At 44.0% G+C, this 22,446-nt stretch overlaps 1 protein-coding gene across 3 annotated transcripts in view; it reads left to right on the top strand.

The window, feature by feature from the left end:
- Positions 1 to 22,446, top strand: part of TTLL12 (tubulin tyrosine ligase like 12) — a 63,402-nt gene that overhangs the window by 5,425 nt on the left and 35,531 nt on the right. For 2 of the 3 annotated variants that reach the window (XM_040439172.1, XM_040439173.1), the window contains exons 2-7: positions 4,305 to 4,486; positions 5,600 to 5,798; positions 6,233 to 6,392; positions 13,486 to 13,619; positions 14,519 to 14,595; positions 19,874 to 19,990. In XM_040439172.1, the coding sequence (XP_040295106.1) occupies positions 4,305 to 4,486; positions 5,600 to 5,798; positions 6,233 to 6,392; positions 13,486 to 13,619; positions 14,519 to 14,595; positions 19,874 to 19,990 (869 nt within the window). Of the gene's footprint in view, positions 1 to 4,302; positions 4,487 to 5,599; positions 5,799 to 6,232; positions 6,393 to 13,485; positions 13,620 to 14,518; positions 14,596 to 19,873; positions 19,991 to 22,446 lie in introns of those variants that run through there. The other variant, XM_040439174.1, reaches the window with a different exon arrangement.

Genomic DNA, 22,446 nt, shown 5'->3' with positions numbered 1-22,446 from the left:
GTGCTCAGAAAGTCAAAGCTGCTTCAAAAAGCGGAAATTCACATTTTTGTACCATAGTTTGTAAACGCTATAACTTTTACCCAAACCATTTTTTTTTTACCCAAACATTTTTTTTTTATCAAAGACATGTAGAACAATAAATTTAGAGAAAAATTTATATATGGATGTCGTTTTTTTTGCAAGATTTTGCAACTGAAAGTGAAAAATGTAATTTTTTTGCAAAAAAGTCGTTAAATTTCGATTAATAACAAAAAAAGTAAAAATGTCAGCAGCAATGAAATACCACCAAATGAAAGCTCTATTAGTGAGAAGAAAAGGAGGTAAAATTCATTTGGTTGGTAATTTGCATGACCGAGCAATAAACCGCTAAAGTTGTGGAGTGCCGATTTGTAAAAAAGGGCCTGGTCTTTAGGGGGGTATAAACCTGTGGTCCTTAAGTGGTTAAACAACCATGTCAAAAGACACATTTCGTGGTCGTGGAAAAGATGTTAGTCTGTTTCAGAAGGGTCAAATCATTGGCATGCATCAAGCAGAGAAAACATTTAAGGAGATTGCAGAAACTACTAAAATTGGGTTAAAGGGCTTCTGTCAGCCCACTAAACCGTTTTTTTTTTTTGCTTAATAATAACCCCTACACTGCGATTTATCCATACATAAGTAAAATAATAATTTTGGTTCAGTAGAATTTGCTAAAACCCTATTTTTATAATATGTAAATTACCTTGCTACCAGCAAGTAGGGCGGCTACTTGCTGGTAGCAGCCGCATCCTCCGATGGTAATGACGCCCCCTCTGCTTGTTGATTGACAGGGCCAGCGGACGGGATCTTTCTCCGCTGGCCCTGCCTGTTTTCATTCAATATCTGGCGCCTGCGCCGTGGCCGTACCTATCTTCAATCGGCGCAGGCGCACTGAGAGACGGCCACTCACTTGGCCGCTTCATCCTCAATGCGCCTGCGCCGGGTGTAGATGTGACGTCATCGGCGCAGGCGCATTGAGGATGAAGCGGCCGAGTGAGTGGCCGCCTCTCAGTGCGCCTGCGCCGATTGAAGATAGGTACGGCCGCGGCGCAGGCGCCAGATATTGAATGAAAACAGGCAGGGCCAGCGGAGAAAGATCCCGTTCGCTGGCCCTGGCAATCAACAAGCAGAGGGGGCGTCATTACCATCGGAGGATGCGGCTGCTACCAGCAAGTAGCCGCCCTACTTGCTGGTAGCAAGGTAATTTACATATTATAAAAATAGGGTTTTAGCAAATTCTACTGAACCAAAATTATTATTTTACTTATGTATGGATAAATCGCAGTGTAGGGGTTATTATTAAGCAAAAAAAACCAAAAACGGTTTAGTGGGCTGACAGAAGCCCTTTAAGAACTGTCCAACGCATTATTAAAGGGCTTCTGTCACCCCCCAACCCCCAATTTTCAGTTTTTGACTTATTATATTTGTTAATGTAAGCAGATTCCATATATGCCCCTCTTACCTCGGGCTGTGCAGTAATTACAGTAAAAAACTTACTTTTATTATATGTAAATTTCTTCACTACCAGCAAGTTGGGCAGACTTGCTGGTAGCCGCCGCATCCTCTGTTTGAAAAAACGCCCCCTCCTCCACTTGATTGACAGGGCCAGCGAGCGCTCTCCTCCTCTCGCTGGCCCTGCCTGCAGCCTCAAATCCCGCGCCTGCGCCGTACCGGTTGTCATTCGGCGCAGGCGCTCAGAGAAGGACGGCCGCTCCTTCCTCAGTGTGCCTGCGCCGATGATGTCAGCCCTACACCCGGAAGAGAAGACCTCTCTTCCGGGTGAAGGGCTGACGTCATCGGCGCAGGTGCACTGAAGAAAGGAGCGGCCAAGCGAGCGTCCTTCTCTCAGAGTGCCTGCGCCGAATGACGACCGGTACGGCGCAGGCGCGGGATTTGAGGCTGCAGGCAGGGCCAGCGAGAGGAGGAGAGCGCTCGCTGGCCCTGTCAATCAAGTGGAGAAGGGGGCGTTTTTTCAAACAGAGGATGCGGCGGCTACCAGCAAGTCTGCCCAACTTGCTGGTAGTGGAGAAATTTACATATAATAAAAGTATGTTTTTTACTGTAATTACTGCACAGCCCGAGGTAAGAGGGGCATATATGGAATCTGCTTACATTAACAAATATAATAAGTCAAAAACTGAAAATTAGGGGTTGGGGGGTGACAGAAGCCCTTTAAAAACTAGAAGGATAGTGGGGACCCATTGTATTCGAGGAAGAAATGTGGCGGGAAAAAATCCTGAATGATCGTGATCGGCGATCACCTAAACGTTTGGTGAAATCAAATCGAAGAAAAACAACAGTAGAACTCAGGGCTATGTTTAATAGTGAAAGTAAGAGCATTTCCACACACACAATGCGAAGGGAACTCAAGGGATTGGGACTGAACAGCTGTGTAGCCGTAAGAAAACCACTAATCAGTGAGGCAAACCAGAAAAAAAGGCTTCAGTTTGCTAGGGAGCATAAAGATTGTACTCTGGAGCAATGGAAGAAGGTGGTCTGAGGAGTCCAGATTTACCCTGTTCCAGAGTGATGGGCGCATCAGGGTAAGAAGAGAGGCAGATGAAGTGATGCGCCCATCATGCCTAGTGCCTACTGTACAAGCCTAGGGGGCAGTACTATGATCTGGGGTTGCTGCAGTTAGTCAGGTCTACGTTCAGCAACAGTATGTGCTCCAAGAATGAGGTCAGCTGACTACCTGAACATACTGAATGACCAGGTTATTCCATCAATGGGTTTGTTCTTCCCTGATGGCACGGGCATATTCCAAGGTGACAATGACAGGATTCATCTGGCTCAAATTGTGAAAGAGTGGTTCAGGGAACATGAGACATCATTTTCACACATAGATTGGCCACCACAGAGTCCAGACCTTAACCCCATTGAGAATCTTTGAGATGTGCTGGAGAAGGCTTTGCGCAGCAGTCAGACTCTACCATCATCAATGCAAGATCTTGGTAAAAAATGAATGCAACACTGGATGGAAATAAATCTTGTGACATTACAGAAGCTTATCGAAACAATGCCACAGTGAATGCGTGTCGTAATCAAAGCTAAAAGTGGTCCAACAAAATATTTTTGGTGGCGACTTTTTTTTTTGGGGGACGGGCAGTGTATTTCCAGAGCATCTCCTAGCAATGTTCTGTGAAAAACCACTGGCAGAACACGGATGCCAGCATAGGCTCGGCCAGCACGCGGTCTTGTGCATGAGGCCTAAGTGTGATCTCCGTAGAGAACAAGGACAGTACAAGTCCATGATTCACTGAAGTGTGAATGAGGCCTAACATTGAATCAGATTGTTTATCTTGTACTGATCTTATGTTATACTCCAGAGCTGCACACACTATTCTGCTGGTGGAGTCACTGTGTACATACACTACTTATCCTGTACTGATCCTGAGTTACATCCTGTATTATGCCCCCCCATCATGCCTAGTGCCTACTGTACAAGCCTGTGGGGGGCAGTACTATGATCTGGGGTTGCTGCAATTGGTCAGGTCTAGGTTCAGTAACAGTATGTGCTCCAAGAATGAGGTCAGCTGACTACCTGAACATACTGAATGACCAGGTTATTCCATCAATGGGTTTGTTCTTCCCTGATGGCACGGGCATATTCCAAGATGACAATGACAGGATTCATCGGGCTCAAATTGTGAAAGACATTAATAAAAGCTGTTATAAGGTAATCATTGACAGACTGACTCAGGTATAGAGTCCTAGCTCTAATAAACTAGAAAAAAAGTACACTTTAAGGGTCCATTCACACTTCTGCAATTTTGTTCCGCATCTTGCGGAACGGAATTGCGGACCTATTCATTTCTATGGGGCAGCACGATGTGCTGCCCGGATCCGGAATTGCTCATCTGCAATTCCGTTCCCGAAAACAATAGAACATGCCCTATTCTTGTCCGCAATTGCGGACAAGAATAGGCATTTTCTATTAAGTGCCGGCGATGTGCAGTCCGCAAAATAAGGAACGCACATCGCCGATGTCCGTGTTTTGTGGATCCGCAAAACACACACAGACGTGTGAATGGACCCTAACATTTACATTGATATTCAAACTAGAGATGTATCTGAATAGTTAGGCACATTTACTGTTCAGGTCACTTGGAAAGCTGGGTGACAACCGCTGTGAGAGCTGTAATAGCATTTCTGTTGGTTGTCACCCAGCTTCCCCAAAAAAGATTCCTCTAACATGACTGAATTGAAATTCTAACAATTGTGAAAAGGCAAGGACTGAAAGATTTAATGCTGAATAACCCAAAATGTCTTGTTTTATCTTCCAGCTCTTTGATGCTGGGGAAATGTTTGGAATAATGCAGGTGGAAGAGGCTGAGGAGGAAGAGGAGGAGGAAGAACGGGCAGAAATTGAAAGAGAACTGAAAAAGAAACCAAACCCTGGAACAGAACCATCTTTTAAAGTAATTGTCACCAATGAGCACGGGCTGAGCGCCACTGACCCTAACTGGTGCGTTACTTCATTAGAATGTACTTCTTCGGGTTCTCTTAAAGGGGCTGACTCAACAAGACGACCACTGTTCATATAGGGGCACCTGATTGGGACCCTTCTGTTAGCCAGAGCAGGGGGCTGTTATGTAAGATCAGTTTCTGGTCTGAAGGACTCCCTCTGGCAATGGCCAGCATGTAATACTACATTTTCCGTGTAGCCGGACCCTCAACAACCAGCTGATGTCATGGGAGCTTTTTTTCAGCCCTAATCATGCCTACTAATAAAGATGGCAAAATCTTCATATTTTGTACTTGTACATGAGGTTTATGCTGGCTTATAGATTCCCTCTCAGTAAAGAATTCAAATGCATTTTATTAGTGCTTCAGTTATTTTACAATCAAGAGGTTCTCCCATGAATAATGTAACAAATGAAAATAAAACAGTAGTATATGACCATCTCTTTCTAACAAAGCTAGAATCAGCCCTGTACCGCACATGGATCCAGAGATCTCCACATTCACTCCTCTGCTAGATTTATATCAAGCTGACAGCTCAGGGGGAGTGTCTTTTCTGCTACAGCTAAGGGGGCGTGTCCATGCTCTCCCTATCACAGCTCAGAGGGCAGCTGAAGGATGAAACTGAGCATGTGCGGCCACCTCAGTGAGCAGGACAAAGAAATAAGAAAAAGAAGCAGGTGGAGCTATACAGATACATTATATTGAATAACTCAGTGGCTATGCAAAATGTTTAATTACATGTAATTACAAAAGTATTCAGGTGCTGGTTTTAAAACTGTAGAATATTTTTCGTGGGACAACCGCTTTAATTTTTCTAAACATTAATTTGTTAAATTTTCAAGAATTCGGGGTCAGATGCAAGAGTGTTATGGCAGGATATGACTGCGCAGAGTTTCTTTGCAGTTTGTAGATTGAAGGACACATAGCTCTGCACAGGAACTGTATACACAAAAAGACAGGATATTTTGCTCCCTTTTTGTAAAATTGGCAAGAGCAGTGTTAAATGCTAATTGCGACGAGAGAAATTGCAATTGCATTTAAAAGTCGCAAATCTCGGGGAGTAATGATTTTCCCTCATAAGCTTTAATGGACATCACTTTTTTTTTTTTTCCAGCATTTTTCTTATTGACCACGCATGGACATACCGTATGGAGCATGCTCGGCACCAGCTAATAGAAGTTCCTGGCCTCCTTCATCGTATGGCCAACCTCATGGGCATTGAGTTTCATGGAGAAGCTCCAGATGCGGACGTGGTGGAGTTTGTTCTGAAGGAAATGTGGAAATATAACCAGACGTATCGGCTTTCACATGGGGTAACTGCTTAAAGGGAATGTTTATGTTTGGTTCTCAAAAATGACTGAGGTACTTCTGAACAGTCCTGGTAGTAGGGAACAGCGATCACTGGCCAATAACGGGTGACTCATGAGGGTTGCTCCCTATTGCTCTCAGTACTGCTTCTAAGAAGAACTTCTCAGCATACATTTATTAATAGGACTGGATTAGAAAGATTGGATTTGCTTGCGTTTTTATTTTTTTCAGAAACAGCGCCACATCTGAGCTGAACCGCAGTACCTAGTACAGACTGCTAACAAAACTGGCGCTGCTTCTGTAAAAATGCAAACCTTTAAAATATCTGCCTCTATAGTGTGCCAACACGTTTAGGTATTGTGGTGCTATCGCTTCATGTTCTAGGTGTCTGGATGAATTTCCACCAGTGCAACCTTTAAACCCACACTTCTCTTCACAGACCGCAGAGGAGAAAGTTCCAGTCTGGTATATAATGGACGAATTTGGGTCTAGAATTCAGCACTCAGATGAGCCAACATTTGGAACTGCTCCATTTTACTACATCCCCCATCAGCTAGCATACACTATACTGTGGCCCCTCAGGGACATGAGCAATGGAGGTACACTTTCATTACATTACTTACTGTGTATTGTGTTGGGAAGCTCCACCTTCACAACCATTTTTGTATTGTTCCATTGCATCTGAAATGAAAAGTGAAACAATTTTGCAAATAGTTTTAATTAAAAAACTCCTGTCATTTAGTGTATGCAGCACCTGTGCACCCCTATGTGCCCCATGGTAACAGACTACATACAAATCCTGTGTAGTCTGATCCTGCAGTTACATTTCCATCAGCCTGCTGACTGCTTCTTGGTAAAGTTTGGTAGATCAACAAGAAATACGGGACAAATGGAAGGACACATGACTGCTGATCAGTCTGCTGGCCACACGGTTTGCAAAGTTGCTTAACGTTTTTATGACATTGGTTGAAAAAGTGGACCTTCACTTGTATAATGAAAATTCTGTAACTGTTTAAAAAGGGTGTTGCTTGAAAATAAAATTGTCAACTAACCAAAAGATATGTGATTGAATACCAGATCATGGGCGGTCTGACCATCGGGACCCTCAACGATCCTGAGAACAGGGGGTTCCTTAGTCCTCTCTGAATAGAGCAGTAGTGCACTTCCAGCGCCAACCCGCCATTCACTTCTGTGGAGTGTGGGGGGTTAGCTCTTCTCCGGGGGTGATTCACACAAGTATCGTCGCCAGACACCAAGTTTCAGGTCCAAACATCACTTTATTTGGCACCTCAGCAAACCAAACTTAAATGATACAAAATAAACACCTGCCCGGCTGGGCTCTAACTAAACATATAATAACCTGACTCACCTAAAGTCACAGTTCACACCCTGTGAACACAAGCGGCTTTCTCAGCCAATGTCCCACAGCCTCCTGGCTGTACAGAGCACAGTACGCCCACTGCCTCCAGTCCAGTGTCTCAGCACACATGGGGAATAGTGGTCTCTCAGCCCTTCTGGCTTGGACCACACAGAGCCTCCAGGCCTCTGTCCACAGGTAACACACTCCCCCAAAGTCCAGGCTATTGCCTAGCTGAGACCACACTGACAGAGCCTCACCAGGCCTCTGTCTGCACACTTTCCAGAGTGAGACACACACAAGATCCAGTAGCAGGATTAAATAGGATCCCTGGACATGAGCATGCCCTAAGTCCCGGACTGTAACCTGGGGAAACACCACCTCAATGTTCACATTGCCACAGGAGCTAACACAGAGCACTTAGTTCCATAGAATTGAATGGAGTGGTGGACTAACGGTAGAAACCCCCTCATTCTGCTATAGATTTTTTAATACTAAATTCTAAGCTTGGGATAACCCCTTTTATACTTTACATTCCTTACCGTTTTAAGGTCTCGTTGCTGACAAAAATTAGTACATTATTGTTTACATCCAGAGGCTGCGAATCTGTGCAAACATAATTCTTTTCACAGCTAACGGTTTGCTTTAAAGGGCACTGTATTACTGTGAATTCTTAGATTCGGGGAAAAATTTACTTAAAACGACTTAGGTGCTTAAAAAGTTTACCAAACTAAGATTTATATAAGATTTGTATATACAGTATACAATATACACTGCTCAAAAAAATAAAGGGAACACTTAAACAACACAATGTAACTCCAAGTCAATCACACTTCTGTGAAATCAAACTGTCCACTTAGGAAGCAACACTGAGTGACAATCAATTTCACATGCTGTTGTGCAAATGGGATAGACGACAGGTGGAAATTATAGGCAATTAGCAAGACACCCCCAATAAAGGAGTGGTTCTGCAGGTGGTGACCACAGACCACTTCTCAGTTCTTATGCTTCCTGGCTGATGTTTTGGTCACTTTTGAATGCTGGCGGTGCTTTCACTCTAGTGGTAGCATGAGACGGAGTCTACAACCCACACAAGTGGCTCAGGTAGAGGTATAAGCTGCAGCTTATCCAGGATGGCACATCAATGCGAGCTGTGGCAAGAAGGTTTACTGTGTCTGTCAGCGTAGTGTCCAGAGCATGGAGGCGCTACCAGGAGACAGGCCAGTACATCAGGAGACGTGGAGGAGGCCGTAGGAGGGCAACAACCCAGCAGCAGGACCGCTACCTCCACCTTTGTGCAAGGAGGAGCAGGAGGAGCACTGCCAGAGCCCTGCAAAATGACCTCCAGCACGCCACAAATGTGCATGTGTCTGCTCAAACGGTCAGAAACAGACTCCATGAGGGTGATATGAGGGCCCGACGTCCACAGGTGGGGGTTGTGCTTACAGCCCAACACCGTGCAGGACGTTTGGCATTTGCCAGAGAACACCAAGATTGGCAAATTCGCCACTGGCGCCCTGTGCACTTCACAGATGAAAGCAGGTTCACACTGAGCACATGTGACAGACGTGACAGAGTCTGGAGACGCCATGGAGAACGTTGTGCTGCCTGCAACATCCTCCAGCATGACCGGTTTGGCATTGGGTCAGTAATGGTGTGGGGTGGCATTTCTTTGGAGGGCCGCACAGCCCTCCATGTGCTCGCCAGAGGTAGCCTGACTGCCATTAGGTACCGAGATGAGATCCTCAGACCCCTTGTGAGACCATGTGCTGGTGCGGTTGGCCCTGGGTTCCTCCTAATGCAAGACAATGCTAGACCTCATGTGGCTGGAGTGTGTCAGCAGTTCCTGCAAGACGAAGGCATTGATGCTATGGACTGGTCCGCCCGTTCCCCAGACCTGAATCCAATTGAGCACATCTGGGACATCATGTCTCGCTCTATCCACCAATGTCACTTGCACCACAGACTGTCCAGGAGTTGGCAGATGCTTTAGTCCAGGTCTGGGAGGAGATCCCTCAGGAGACCGTCCGCCACCTCCTCAGGAGCATGCACAGGCGTTGTAGGGAGGTCATACAGGCACGTGGAGGCCACACACACTACTGAGCCTCATTTTGACTTGTTTTAAGGACATTACATCAAAGTTGGATCAGCCTGTAGTGTTTTTCCACTTTAACTTTGAGTGTGACTCCAAATCCAGACCTCCATGGGTTGAAAAATTTGATTTCCATTTTTTATTTTTGTGTGATTTTGTTGTCAGCACATTCAACTATGTAAAGAACAAAGTATTTCAGAAGAATATTTAATTAACTCAGATCTAGGATGTGTTATTTTTGTGTTCCCTTTATTTTGAGCAGTGTATATGTATGTATGTATGTATGTGATATATATATATATATATATATATATATATATATATATATATATACAGGGCTCCAGATGGCGACCAAAATGGTCGCCAATGCGACTTAGAACTGCTAAATGGCGACAAGACTTTGTAGTCTTGTCGCCATTTGCGCCTAGACCCTCCCCTCGCTGCTCTGCCTCTTAAAAAAAAAAAGGCTTTCATCCAGCAGACAGAGACACGCTGCAGCCGTCTGCTGAGTGAAGACCCGCCCCTCAGATTACTCGGCATAGAGGGTGGGCGTGGCTTGTGCTCCCGCTTCCAGCAGTCTGCCAAGTTTTGGAGTTGAGTCTGTGCTGTGGCGCTAAGCTGCTGGAGACACTTCAACTAGGGCCGCACAGTCCACGGCTGATAACACGAGGCGAGTCACCCGTATGCAGATTTATTAGTGTGTTTTATAGGGCTGGGTCCTTATGGGGTCACAAGGAGAAGGCAGAGATCCGTAAGAACAAGTATAAGCACCGGCTGTGCTGCTTTAACACTCGCTGTCCTGGTCTGCATAGCACTGCCGGGGTCGCATGGCATTTTATTGATTTATGATGCTATGTAACCCTTAGAGGTCTGGAATGTACTGGATAACACTGACCTAATGCGGTCAGTGTTATCCAATACATTCCAGAACTGTAAGGGTTACATAGCATCATAAATCAATATAATGCCATGCGACCCCGGCAGTGCAGAGCTCCTGCAGACAGACTCCGGTGTGAAACCAATTGACAAGGAGAGATTGCCGCCTATACTGCGCACGTTCTAGAAAAGGAGGGCGATATCCGTGCACGGCTCCTTACTGACACGGGGGTGATGGGCAGAGAGCCCTTAACTGCTCCTTTCTGTGCCAAAGACATGTGGTAGAGTTAAAAAGAGGGAAAATGGCACTGAAGCAGCCTATAAGGGGTTAAGCACAGGCTAGTTCAGCTGCCAGAGGAGGTCCCCTAGCTTTCCTACATCTCTGCTTGCTGGCAGTGAATGGAAACCTTTAAGGTTGACATTGACAGACTGAATGTCCAGCCACAGTTACACAGTGAGCAGCACTAGAATATGGGCGATCTTTCCTCAAGAAACAACAGCAAACAAGAGGTTTTCATTCACTGACCGGCAAGCAGAGGGGTTGAGAATAAAGAGTAAAGCTCGTGTAGTATTATATTTTTAGCTGTTATATTTTTTCTTAATGTAAAAAAATAAAAAAAAGCTGCCCTCCCCCCACCCCCACTGTCATGCTGGTCCCGTCAACACGTGATGCCTGCTGATGTGGTCACTGGTTGCAGTGGCGACTCTCAAGTGATTGGCCTTTTAAGGAGTGCAGTGGGGATAGTTTTTTTGAACCCATTCTGTGTCACATATTGAATAATACTGGTTTGAAACCCCTTAAAGAAAAATATAAAAATTACTCCTTAAAGGGTTTGGATACACTAATTTCTGGACCTCAGACTGGCAGGACCTTTGTTGGTGATCATACTTGCCTGATGCCCAGTGCTGGATCCCGGCTTATTTGCTCCCCAGCCTTTGTTGCTTGTCTTGAGTCCCTTCATGAAAACCTCCTATTTGACGGTGTTACAGACAATGACTGACCACTGCTTCCCATGCATTATGTTAAATGGTCATGTGATGCCAGGGGAGCAGATCTCCACCGTGGCCAGAGATTGTCTTGATGCCACTGCAGCCAAACGTTTTCATGGAGAAACCCAAGACAAGCAGCGGAGGCCGGGAAGCGAATGAGCCGGGACCCAGCACCTAGGGATTATCAACGCGAATCTGGCTAGTCTGACAGGTCATGGAAATGAGTGTACAACTCCTTTAACTGCGTGGGCTGTAGCTTAGAAAACCCCCTGCTCCTAAGCATCCCAGTTATATTATGTATTTTAAATTTGGCGACTAAAAATTTCATTTGGCTCCTAAATTTTTCAGGTTAGGAGCCAATGGCTCCTTGATATTTTTTTTAGTCTGGAGCCCTGATATATATATATATATATATATATATATATATATATATATATATATACATACAAAAGATAACAAATGAGCGAGCTCCCATCAACCTGGCTAACGCCCATATGATACAAAAAGAGGTAGTGCTTGTAAGATAGTAAGACACATCTTACCCTGATGATGTCTTCAGTGGAGCTAAGCTCTTTGTTACTTAGCTAGATGTTTTCTAGCTTACACTGGAAATCTGCACCAGGTCCTTGTTGGTGTAGATTTCATTTTCTGGTACATGAACCTCCCAGGATGCGCCAGAATTGATATGGGACATGAGCCTCGCAATTTTGGCAAATCTTTGGCACACAAAAGAAGTGCTAGTGGCACTACCCTTGCAGATATACTGTAACATTTAGGACGCAGAGAACTGACACAAAAATCTTCAGAGGTCTGTACACAAAGTATAGATAGATCCAATTCAAAAGAGGATGAACATAGCATTTATTCCATTAGGTTAAAGAGGACCTGTCACCTCTCCTGACATGTCTGTTTTAGTAACTTCTCGCATTCCCCTATGTAATAACAATTGTGAAGCATCTGTTCTTATGACTCTATGATGTGGCATTTCTTTATTATTCCTGCTAGAAGTTATGAGTGAATTACAAGCAGTTTGTACTATAGGTTCAGATGGGTGTTACCAGTTGGTGGCATGTCCCTGCACAGTCAGACACTGGCAACACTGATTTAATAGGGTAAGACTGTGCAGGCACTCAGCCCCAACTGGTAACACTTTGCCATAGACATAGCAACAGCGAGCAGGAAGAGAGAAGGGAGACGGCACGGACGCACTGCGCTCGCCTTCCCTTCATACAGCTGATCTGGGGTACCGGGTGTCGGACCCCCGCTGATTTGATATTGAATATTAAAACCCCCGAGAACCCCTTTCAATGTTTTAAAAATGCATTTTACTATCAAACTGGCATTGGGTGCATTTAAAGAGGACCTTTCACCAAATAAAAAAATGTGAGATATGTGTATACTTCTGTTGGCCATGCTGAGCATGGCACGCTTGCCCTCTGTGGAATTATGACCCCTGGGAATAGTGGTGCCACATATGTCAATCCAGAACAACTAGATCTCCATCACAGAGAATCAAGTTGCAGCGATCATGGTGGATCATATTACCAACAGGGCAGCATCTCACTCAGATGTAGCTGCTGAGTTATAGCTATGATGCAGCGTGGTCTCATTAGAACGCCCAGTTCTCTCGAAATCATGGCTGCAACTTAATCTTCTGTAACAGAGATTCTCGGGGAACATAACTCCACAACTGGGGGGATCCATATTCATAAAAGCAAGTATGCTGGTGACAGGTCTTCTTTGCAAGTGCAATTGTTGTTTCAGGTCATTTTTCAGAATACACTGTCCTGTGGGTGTACATGAGGAATAAACACTATTTATTTATATGGCTTGTATCTGGCATTATTAACATTTTTCCCCACTGCTGTCTGTCTGTAAGTCTAATTGTATTCTGAGCTGGTGGGTGGAGGCTAGCTGGTATCATGTCTGTCCATAGACTACACATGCGGAAACAGGATCCTGCTTCATAACTCACTGAAGCACACCTTCAGAACTAGCAGTAATGAAGGACATTATACATCAGCACTGATTAGTTTATATGTAAATCTAGCAGTGAAGTTAGACAGTAAATCACTTACAAACCATCAGCAGTCTCTGTGTCTCTGCCTGTGTGCGACAGTCCCTCCACCTGCTCCCTCCTCATAGAGTTCCATGTACTGGTAATCTATCCTTCAGTGAGCAGGCAGCCTGTCTTTACTGAAGATGGATTTGAACATTAAATAGAGTGATTTCGCCTTTTTTAAGTATGTGTGTATTCTTTTTACTAAAACTGGTGTAAGAAACTCTACTCTTAATACATTTATCCACAAAATATATTAGAAAGATGCAGAACTTTCATTATATATAATGGTATATATTTTTCACTGTGCCTTTTCAGAGGAAGTATCCCGTGATTATGCTTATGGAGAGACCAATCCTTTGATACGGAGCTGTCTGCTTTTACCTTGGCAGCCTGTGGATCTTGCCCACATTAATCACCAAACACCGGAACCCTCTGAGGCCCATTATCAGGTATGACATAGATGTAGGTGCTGTTAGGCATGGCAAATAATCTTTGGGTGGGGTTAACACTATATAATTGTGAGCCCGCGCTGACTGCATATGGCCTTTAGTAAAGTAATGTGTAATATGATGCCTCATAAAATATAGGATAATCTCGTATCGGAGCCCTAGATAGATCACTGTCAAACATAGGCAATATGGGATATAGTATATATGTAGTACAGAAGGTACTTGCCAATCTTGCTTTGCTGTGAGTCCTGCTGTGAGCTTCCTTACGCCCTTCCTCCGGTGACCTAATCTGCTGGAGAGTCTTCTGCTCCTTCGGCCGGCAGCTCACACACGTGGGGGGAGCTGCGCTGCTGTGTCCAAGGGAGCGAGAAGCTTCCGTGTGCCGTCACACTCTGTTAGCTACGGGTGCCTCCCAGGTACAAGATTCCCCAATGCGTTTCGGAATAGATGTATACCTTCCTTCTATTCCGAAACGCGTCGGAGGAATCTTTTACCTGGAGGCACCCGTAGCTAACAGACTGTGACATCTGATACAAGATTATCCTATATTTTATGAGGCATCATATTACACATTACTTTACTAAATGCCATTTGCAGTCAGCGCGGGCTCACAATTATATAGTGTCATCTGAAGCCACATTAAAGGGGTAGACAATTAACACCTTCGCAGCCCAGCAGCGACAGGATCCACATCACATACAGATAGTGTGGCTCCCTCTATAACGGCAGCGCTGGTATATTCCTTGCTTTCTTTTCTTTGGGTGGGGTTAGTTCAGCTCATTGCTATTGTTGACCCAGGGTGGTACAAATTGTTCTGTAATAAATCTGAGCTTTATTACTATGGTTAGAGAACTAATTTTTTTTTATTTTTTTTTACCAACTTAACTTTTTTTTTATAGGCTATTTTTTCAAAGAATAAAGAGTCTCTGCCTCTTCCTGTGGAGCCTCCATTACATGACAAGAGTAAAATTTTTAAGTAAGTTTCCTATTATATGATTGACTTTTCCATGTATAAGCAAATAGCAAGCATGTTTGACTTTGTGCTAATCCGATGGGTATTATCCTGGCAGTCCACTGGTATTTGGTCTTTAACCCCTATACAGGGATCTTGACTTCGCTGTAGGGGAGCCACCAGGATGCTACTTCTTTGAGTAGTCCCTGTGTGGTTGACAGCTGACCCACAGGTTTTCAAGACACTGCTGCGGAACACCAAGGGGTCAGGCAAAACCATAGTCAGGGCAGACAGAGTATTTGTGAATCCATTTAAAAAGTCAGAGGTAAGGGCAGGCAGCAAAGGGTCAGGCAGTGTTTGAGGAGGTCAGTACATGGGCAGACAAATGAAGCAGCACACCTTTTCAGGAACTAGCAAGCCAGATAGACCTATCGCTCAGACACCTTCGCCTGTGGAAAGGTGCCCTAAGTACCCAGAGGTGACCAGCCATTAAATTGATAAAATTAGGATGCATGCGCCCTATGGAAAGGACTTAGAGGTCTAGCTGGCATGTGCTGGTCATAGCCCTCAGAAAATCCTCATGGCCAGACCCGCAGCAAGAAGGCTGTGGGAGGTTGGCAGGTCTGGGCCACCGATGAAGATGGGGAAAGGTCAGTGGAGCAGCATTGGTGCCCACCTGGGGGAGCAGGAAAGCGACGGGCACATGCCACCGACATGACAGGAATGTCAATCAAGCAAGACTGGATTTCCTTTAAAAGATCATTCCAGTTTTCCTGCCACTTGTTTCCAGCACAGACCTTCCTCCAAGCTAGGGGTGCACAACTTTTTCTGGTTGGGGGCCACATTGGTTCAGTCTGGCAATCACGTGGGCCGAAAATAAAATTTAATGGGGTATTAAGAACTGAAAATTGTATTTATTGAATATTGTACATACTGTATATACTATAAATGTCTGGTTGCACATAACTCGGCCTATTTGGCGCTTGAACCCATTCTGGCTCACGTTGGTGGATACTGGAAGTGAAATCTCTGGGGCCATTGCTGACTATCTAGCTATTAATGTAGGCTCTGCATCTGTGGCGATAGTATGGGACGCCCTAAAAGCGTATGTTAGGGGGTTATATATTAAACAGATCAGTGTAAGGGAATCTAAGAGCCAAGATCTGTTTAGAGAGCTCTCGGATAGAGTTATGCATTTAGAAACTAAATATGTAGATCAGCCCACATCGATTAACGAGGCAAATTGGAAGGAAGCCCAAAATCTATTGAAAGAACACATACAAGTTAAAGCTGAGGACAAGAGTATTTTTACGGCTCAGAGATACTTTGCTGAAGGGGAAAGTGCGGGCCACTTATTGGCTACCGTGATTAAGGCACAATCTGGCCCTTCTTGTATAGCCTCGATTAGAGAGTCTGGGGGACAATTGGTAACAGGAGATGAAGGTATTCTGAGAGAGTTTTACGCTCATTTTAGGGAGGTGTACAGGTCCAGACTGGCCACCACTGCATCCGATAGATCCAATTATTTGGCAGGGATAGATATGCCAGTCCTATCAAAGGAAAATAAGCTGCTCCTAGATGAAGATATATCTTTGGAGGAGCTAGAAGTAGCGCTAAAATCTATCCCTAATGATAAGGCGCCGAGAGGGGATGGCCTACCTGGCGAATTTTATAAGAACCATGGGGAGCTGTTACTTCCGCAGCTTCTAGTGGTCTTTAAGGATGCCCTTCGGGAGGGTAAATTGCCCTGCTCCATGAGAGAGGCAATCGTAGTAGTACTGCCCAAACCGGGCAAGGACCCCACCCTTGTAGACTCCTATAGACCCATTTCGCTCCTGACAGTGGATGTAAAACTTCTTGCTAAAGTCTTGGCCAATCGGCTACTTAAGGTTATTCAAACTATTATCCATGATCATGATGATCAATCTGGATTTATGCCTGGAAAATCCACAGCTTTAAATCTCAGGCGTTTATTTTTGAATCTTCAGCTTGAGGGGGGAGATAGACAAGATGATGGAGCTGCTGTGGTCTCACTCGACGCTGCCAAAGCTTTTGACAGCGTCGAGTGGGAATATCTTTGGGCAGTTACGAATAGGATGGGCTTTGGCTTGGGATTTCTTAATTGGGTTAACCTTCTGTATTGTGAGCCCAGGGCTAGAATTAGAGTGAATTGTCAGCTGTCGCCTGCATTGGCTCTGGAGAGAGGGACGAGGCAAGGCTGCCCGTTGTCCCCTCTCTTGTTCGCACTGGCGTTAGAGCCGTTAGCATGTCTTCTAAGGTCCACACCATTGGTACGGGGATTCGAGAGGGGTGCCATGGAAGAATGCGTATCTCTCTATGCGGATGATATGCTAATGTATGTAGGTAATTTAGCTCACTCCCTAGATTCTATAATTTCCATAATTTCGGAGTTTGGTGGCCAGTCTGGACTTCTTATAAACTGGGATAAATCAGTGATCCTCCCAATATCTCTGCACTTCCAAACTTATGATGCCAGTTCCTCTGAGCTCAAAGTAGTGTATTCCTTTAAGTATCTTGGGGTGGTAGTTTCGATGAACCCCGGTGAATATATTTCTAATAACTTATTGCCTTTGATAGAGAAGTTCAAAAATAAGGTTGCCACCTGGCACAAGTTGCCATTATCGATGGTGGGGAGAGGTAACCTATTGAAGATGATTCTGATGCCCCAGTTGTTATATATTTTGCACAACTCTCCTGTATGGATTCCTACACATTATTTTTACAAGATTCAACAGCTGTTTCGTTTTTTTTCTCTGGAAAAATAATAGAGGTAGGATCAAATATGAGACCTTACAGAGAAATAAGAATGCGGGTGGTCTGGCACTACCTAATCCTATGTTATATTTTCTGTCTGCTCAATTACAACACTTCAAGGGCTAGGGTGTGATGGGTGAAATGGGAAGGAGTGGTCAGTTAATGGAGTGGGTCTCGGGTAGGTCTCCCCCCTTAGCAGCCACAGAGGGAGAAGTAAAAGGAGAAGCTGGGCGTATTCCAACTTTACAACTTATGAGAAAGATTTGGGTTAAGGCAAAGGACATTCTAGGAATATCGGGCTTGGTCAATATCTCGCCTTTATGAAACAACCTGGCGCTCCATGAACTGGTTGGCTTAAATGGGTATTCACAGTGGGAAAATAAAGGGATTTGGAATCTAGGTCATATCTACTCAAATGGAATCCTAAAGCAGTTCCAGCAGCTATGTTCTGAATTTAGCTTACCTTCCACACAGTTTTATAAGTATCTGCAGCTCAGACATGCTTTGGAAGCTCAGTCCAAAATAGCTACGGTGACGTTTGAATCTAGTCAGCTGCTGAACGCAACGGTTATGCAGGATCGGTAAAGGGAGCAATTTCCACGGTGTATCAGGCCTTGCTTGAAGACTTTTAAAAAAAATATCCTCTTAAAATTAGACAACACTGGGAAAGAGATGTGGGTAGCATTACAGATGCGCATGGGAGGAGGTATTAGACCTCACCCCAAATGTATCTCTGTGAGGCTATCCCACCTCTATCCCACCTATATTTAATCCATAGAGTCTATAAGACCCCAGTGCTTCTATTTAAAGTTGGCTATAGAGACAGTAGGAAATGTAGGAATGCTGAGGCAGACTTGTTCCATATTCTATGGGCATGTCCCTTATTGACAGCATATTGGAAGGCGGTGGTACACTTAGTAAACAAGGTGTATAGTGCCCATTTTTCTCCTGACCCTAAGTTGTGCTTATTGGGTATAATACCAGAGGATAATTTACAATCAGTAATAGCCACTGGAATAAATAGAATGTTGTACCAAGCAAGAAAAACGTTAGCGGCAAAATGGTTACAACCGATATCTCCGGATATCTCGGAATATGTCAGCAGACTGAATATGGTAGTTCGCCTGGAGAGAGGAGTATACCAAATTTGAGGCGATATGGGGAGCCTGGATTGATAATTCTGGATGTTGTAGTCCTTGGTTGGCTCTCACAAGAGGACTGTTGCGCTCTGTGTAAATGCACTGATCGAGGATAATAGATATGGGCCAGGAATAAGAGCGGGGGGAGGTTACTGTGGATATTGCTAGAGTGGTGTGTATGTCGAAGTTATTAGTATACCAACCAAAATGGATTTATGGTACAGTTCACAGTTTGCATGGATGCTTGCTTGGGATGCATTGTGTTTATATGCGCCTATGGGAAACAGTGCTGCGTGATGGTTCACAACTAAAGTTTGTGGTGCCGACACCCCGGAGGATGAAATGAAATAAAATAAGATTCTACTATTAGTGGAGGGCCTTGTGCTATCTACATTACACATCTCCAATTCTCATAGGAGGAATCTCAACGGGATTATTGTCACTCTGTCCTGCCCTGGTTTTGTTGGGGGGAGGGGGGAGGGAGTTACTTGCTGTTGGGAGGTTTTATTGACCGGTTTATGTGCTTGTAAATTGCAACACTGTATACTTGGATATATGACTTGAATATGTATCTACGTGTTCCATACTACAATTGCTGTATGTATTCTACAATGAATCTGCTTATTGTCTAAGCATAACATGATGATGCTAAAAAACGGAAAAGCAATAAAAATTATCTGAATTAAAAAAATAAATGTCTGGTTACACCTCTAGGATTCCCATCTAATGGGGGAATACATACAAAATACATGTGAGCAGCCACAAGACATAGACATTTCTGTTACCAGATGTTTGGGGGCTGCACAGAATGGTATCAAGGGCCACATGTGGCCCCCGAGCCGCAGCTTGTGCACCCCTGCTCAGAGATGCCTCTGGTACTAGGCCTAGCTAATTTAGGCCTACCAAAAACGATAAATTTATTTTGTAGCTGCATCAGTTGGGGTAATAGAATTTATTGATTAAAGTTTCCTCATTTGGGGCGAGGGGGAAAAATGAAAAACCATTGTTTGTTTGTTTTTAACACCATGCTAATGCAGATTACATAAAGTTATCTTTTCAATGGGTCATTGTTATTACAGCAGTACTGTGGATCTGTTTTATGGAACAATATTTCACTTGTTGAAATATGAACCTATCTTACTTCCTACCCCAAACCAATATTGCCTTACACTATTAATCCATGCCATTGGCAGACCTTTGTCAGGACTCCTGCTACTTTGAAGACCCACTGGCACCCCACAAGGCCTTGAATGGGTTGACAAAGAGAGCCCATAAGTTCTATTGCAATAAGTACACCACAATTAAAACGTAATGGTACATCCAGTTGTTGGAAGAAGTTAATGTACTAATGGCACCCCAGAGATATAAATCTTGTATTTGTCTTACAGAGTTTACACAGATATGCAGCAAGTGCTAAATGGCGTGAACCACCATCGATTTGCATTCACAGACAACGAGAAAGAAGCTGACATTCTCTTCAACTTCTCCCATTTCAAAGATTACAAGTAAGTGTGCAAAGTGATTTATTACAGAGGGATTTCCTTTACCCCAGGAATCCAGCTTGATTCTGTCCTGTGAATCTGATTTCTGCCCAGTCCTTGACCTTAAAGGGAACCTGTCACCGGGATTTTGAGTATAGAGCTGAGGACATGGGTTGCTAGTTGGCCACTAGCACATCTGCAATACCCAGTCCCCATAGCTCTGTGTGCTTTTATTGTGCAAAAAAAAACAATTTGATACATATGCAAATTAACATAAAAGAGTCATATCTTACTTGTGTGACCAGAGAAGAGTCATATTTTCAAGCTCTGACTCATCTCAGGTTAATTTGCATATGTATCAAATCGGTTTTTATACACAATAAAAGCACACAGAGCTATGGGGACTGGGTATTGCGGGTGTGCTAGCAGCGATCTAGCAACCCATGTCCTCAGCTCTATACACAAAATCCCGGTGACAGGTTCCCTTTAAAGGGAGCCTCTCAGCAGTTGTGACCATGCTGAACTGCTGACAGCAATAGGCAGGGCCTGAGGAGAGCAGTAAAAACATTCATTTTGTGGAGCTTTTATTATCAGCGGTAATGTGAACATGAATCTTTTGTTCTGCCAGATTCTGCTCCTTAAGTGCAGAGACTGCTGTAGCATTAAGCCAGGAGACCGCTACTGCTGTCTCTTAGGGCAGGGGCTGTGAGAGCACTTCACAGTGAGGCTCTGCTTCTAGTGCAAGAATAGAATCTGGCAGAATAAAAGGTCATATTCTCACTACTTCTGAAAATAAAGTTCCACCAAAGGTTTGTCCTTTTTCTCCTGGCCCCTACCTAGCGCTGTCAGCAGTTTAGCATGGTCAAAACAGCTGGTAGCCACTCTTGATATGTCTTTAAATACTTGCATCCCCTATAAAATAATTCTGGAGTATCTTGTCTTAAAACTTTGTGCTGTTCCTCTACTTTTTCTTCCTAAAACTGTATGAATAAATTGATAGTGTGAACACTGATTGGGCAGTGAAACTGAAAAATAATTTTAATCTAGACTATTTGCAAAGCAGCTTTATTTTTCATTTTATTTGCAATAGCTCATTACTCAGGTTCCATATACAGTTGTAAGAAAAAGTATGTGAACCCTTTGGAATGATATGGATTTCTGCACAAATTGGTCATAAAATGTGATCTGATCTTCATCTAAGTCACAACAATAGACAATCACAGTCTGCTTAAACTAATAACACACAAAGAATTAAATGTTACCATGTTTTTATTGAACACACCATGTAAACATTCACAGTGCAGATAGAAAAAGTATGTGAACCCCTAGACTAATGACATCTCCAAGAGCTAATTGGAGTGAGGTGTCAGCCAACTGGAGTCCAATCAATGAGATGAGATTGTAGGTGTTAGTTACAGCTGCCCTGCCCTATAAAAAAACACACCAGTTCTGGGTTTGCTTTTTACAAGAAACATTGCCTGATGTGAATGATGCCTCGCACAAAAGAGCTCTCAGAAGACCTACGATTAAGAATTGTTGACTTGCATAAAGCTGGAAAGGGTTATAAAAAGTATCTCCAAAAGCCTTGCTGTTCATCAGTCCACGGTAAGACAAATTGTCTATAAATTGAGAAAGTTCAGCACTGCTGCTACTCTCCTAGGAGTGGCCCGTCCTGTAAAGATGACTGCAAAAGCATAGCGCAGACTGCTCAATGAGGTGAAGAAGAATCCTAGAGTGTCAGCTAAAGACTTACAAAAAGTCTCTGGCATATGCTAATATCCCTGTTAGCAATCTACGATACGCAAAACACTAAACAAGAATGGATTTCATGGAGGATACCACAGAGGAAGCCACTGCTGTCCAATAAAACATTGCTGCACATTTACAGTTTGAACAAGAGCACCTGGATGTTTCCACAGCAGTACTGGCAAAATATTCTGTGGACAGATGAAAACCAAAGTTGAGTTGTTTGGAAGAAACACACAACACTGTGTGGAGAAAAAGAGGCACAGCACACCAACTATCAAAACCTCATCCCAACTGTGAAGTATGGTGGGGGGGCATCATGGTTTGGGGCTGCTTTGCTGCGTTAGTGCCTGGACGGATTGCTATCATCAAACGAAAAATGAATTCCTAAGGTTATCAAGACATTTTGCAGGAGAACTTAAGGCCATCTGTCCAACAGCTGAAGCTCAACAGAAGATGGGTGTTGCAACAGGTCCACGACCCAAAGCATAGAAGTAAATCAACAACAGAATGGCTTAAACAGAAGAAAATATGCCTTCTGGAGTGGCCCAGTCAGAGTCCTGACCTAAACCGATTGAGATGCTGTGGCATGACCTCAAGAAAGCGATTACACCCAGACATCCCAAGAATATTGCTGAACTGAAACAGTTCTGTAAAGAGGAATGGTCAAGAATTACTCCTGACCGTTGTGCAAGTCTGATCTGCAAACTATAGGAAACGTTTGGTTGATGTTA

The sequence above is a fragment of the Bufo bufo genome, chromosome 1 (genome assembly GCF_905171765.1).
Source record: "Bufo bufo chromosome 1, aBufBuf1.1, whole genome shotgun sequence".
In the NCBI taxonomy this organism is placed as follows: domain Eukaryota; kingdom Metazoa; phylum Chordata; class Amphibia; order Anura; family Bufonidae; genus Bufo; species Bufo bufo.
Note: the sequence above shows the minus strand (reverse complement) of the source record. Positions and strands in the feature narration are given on the sequence as shown.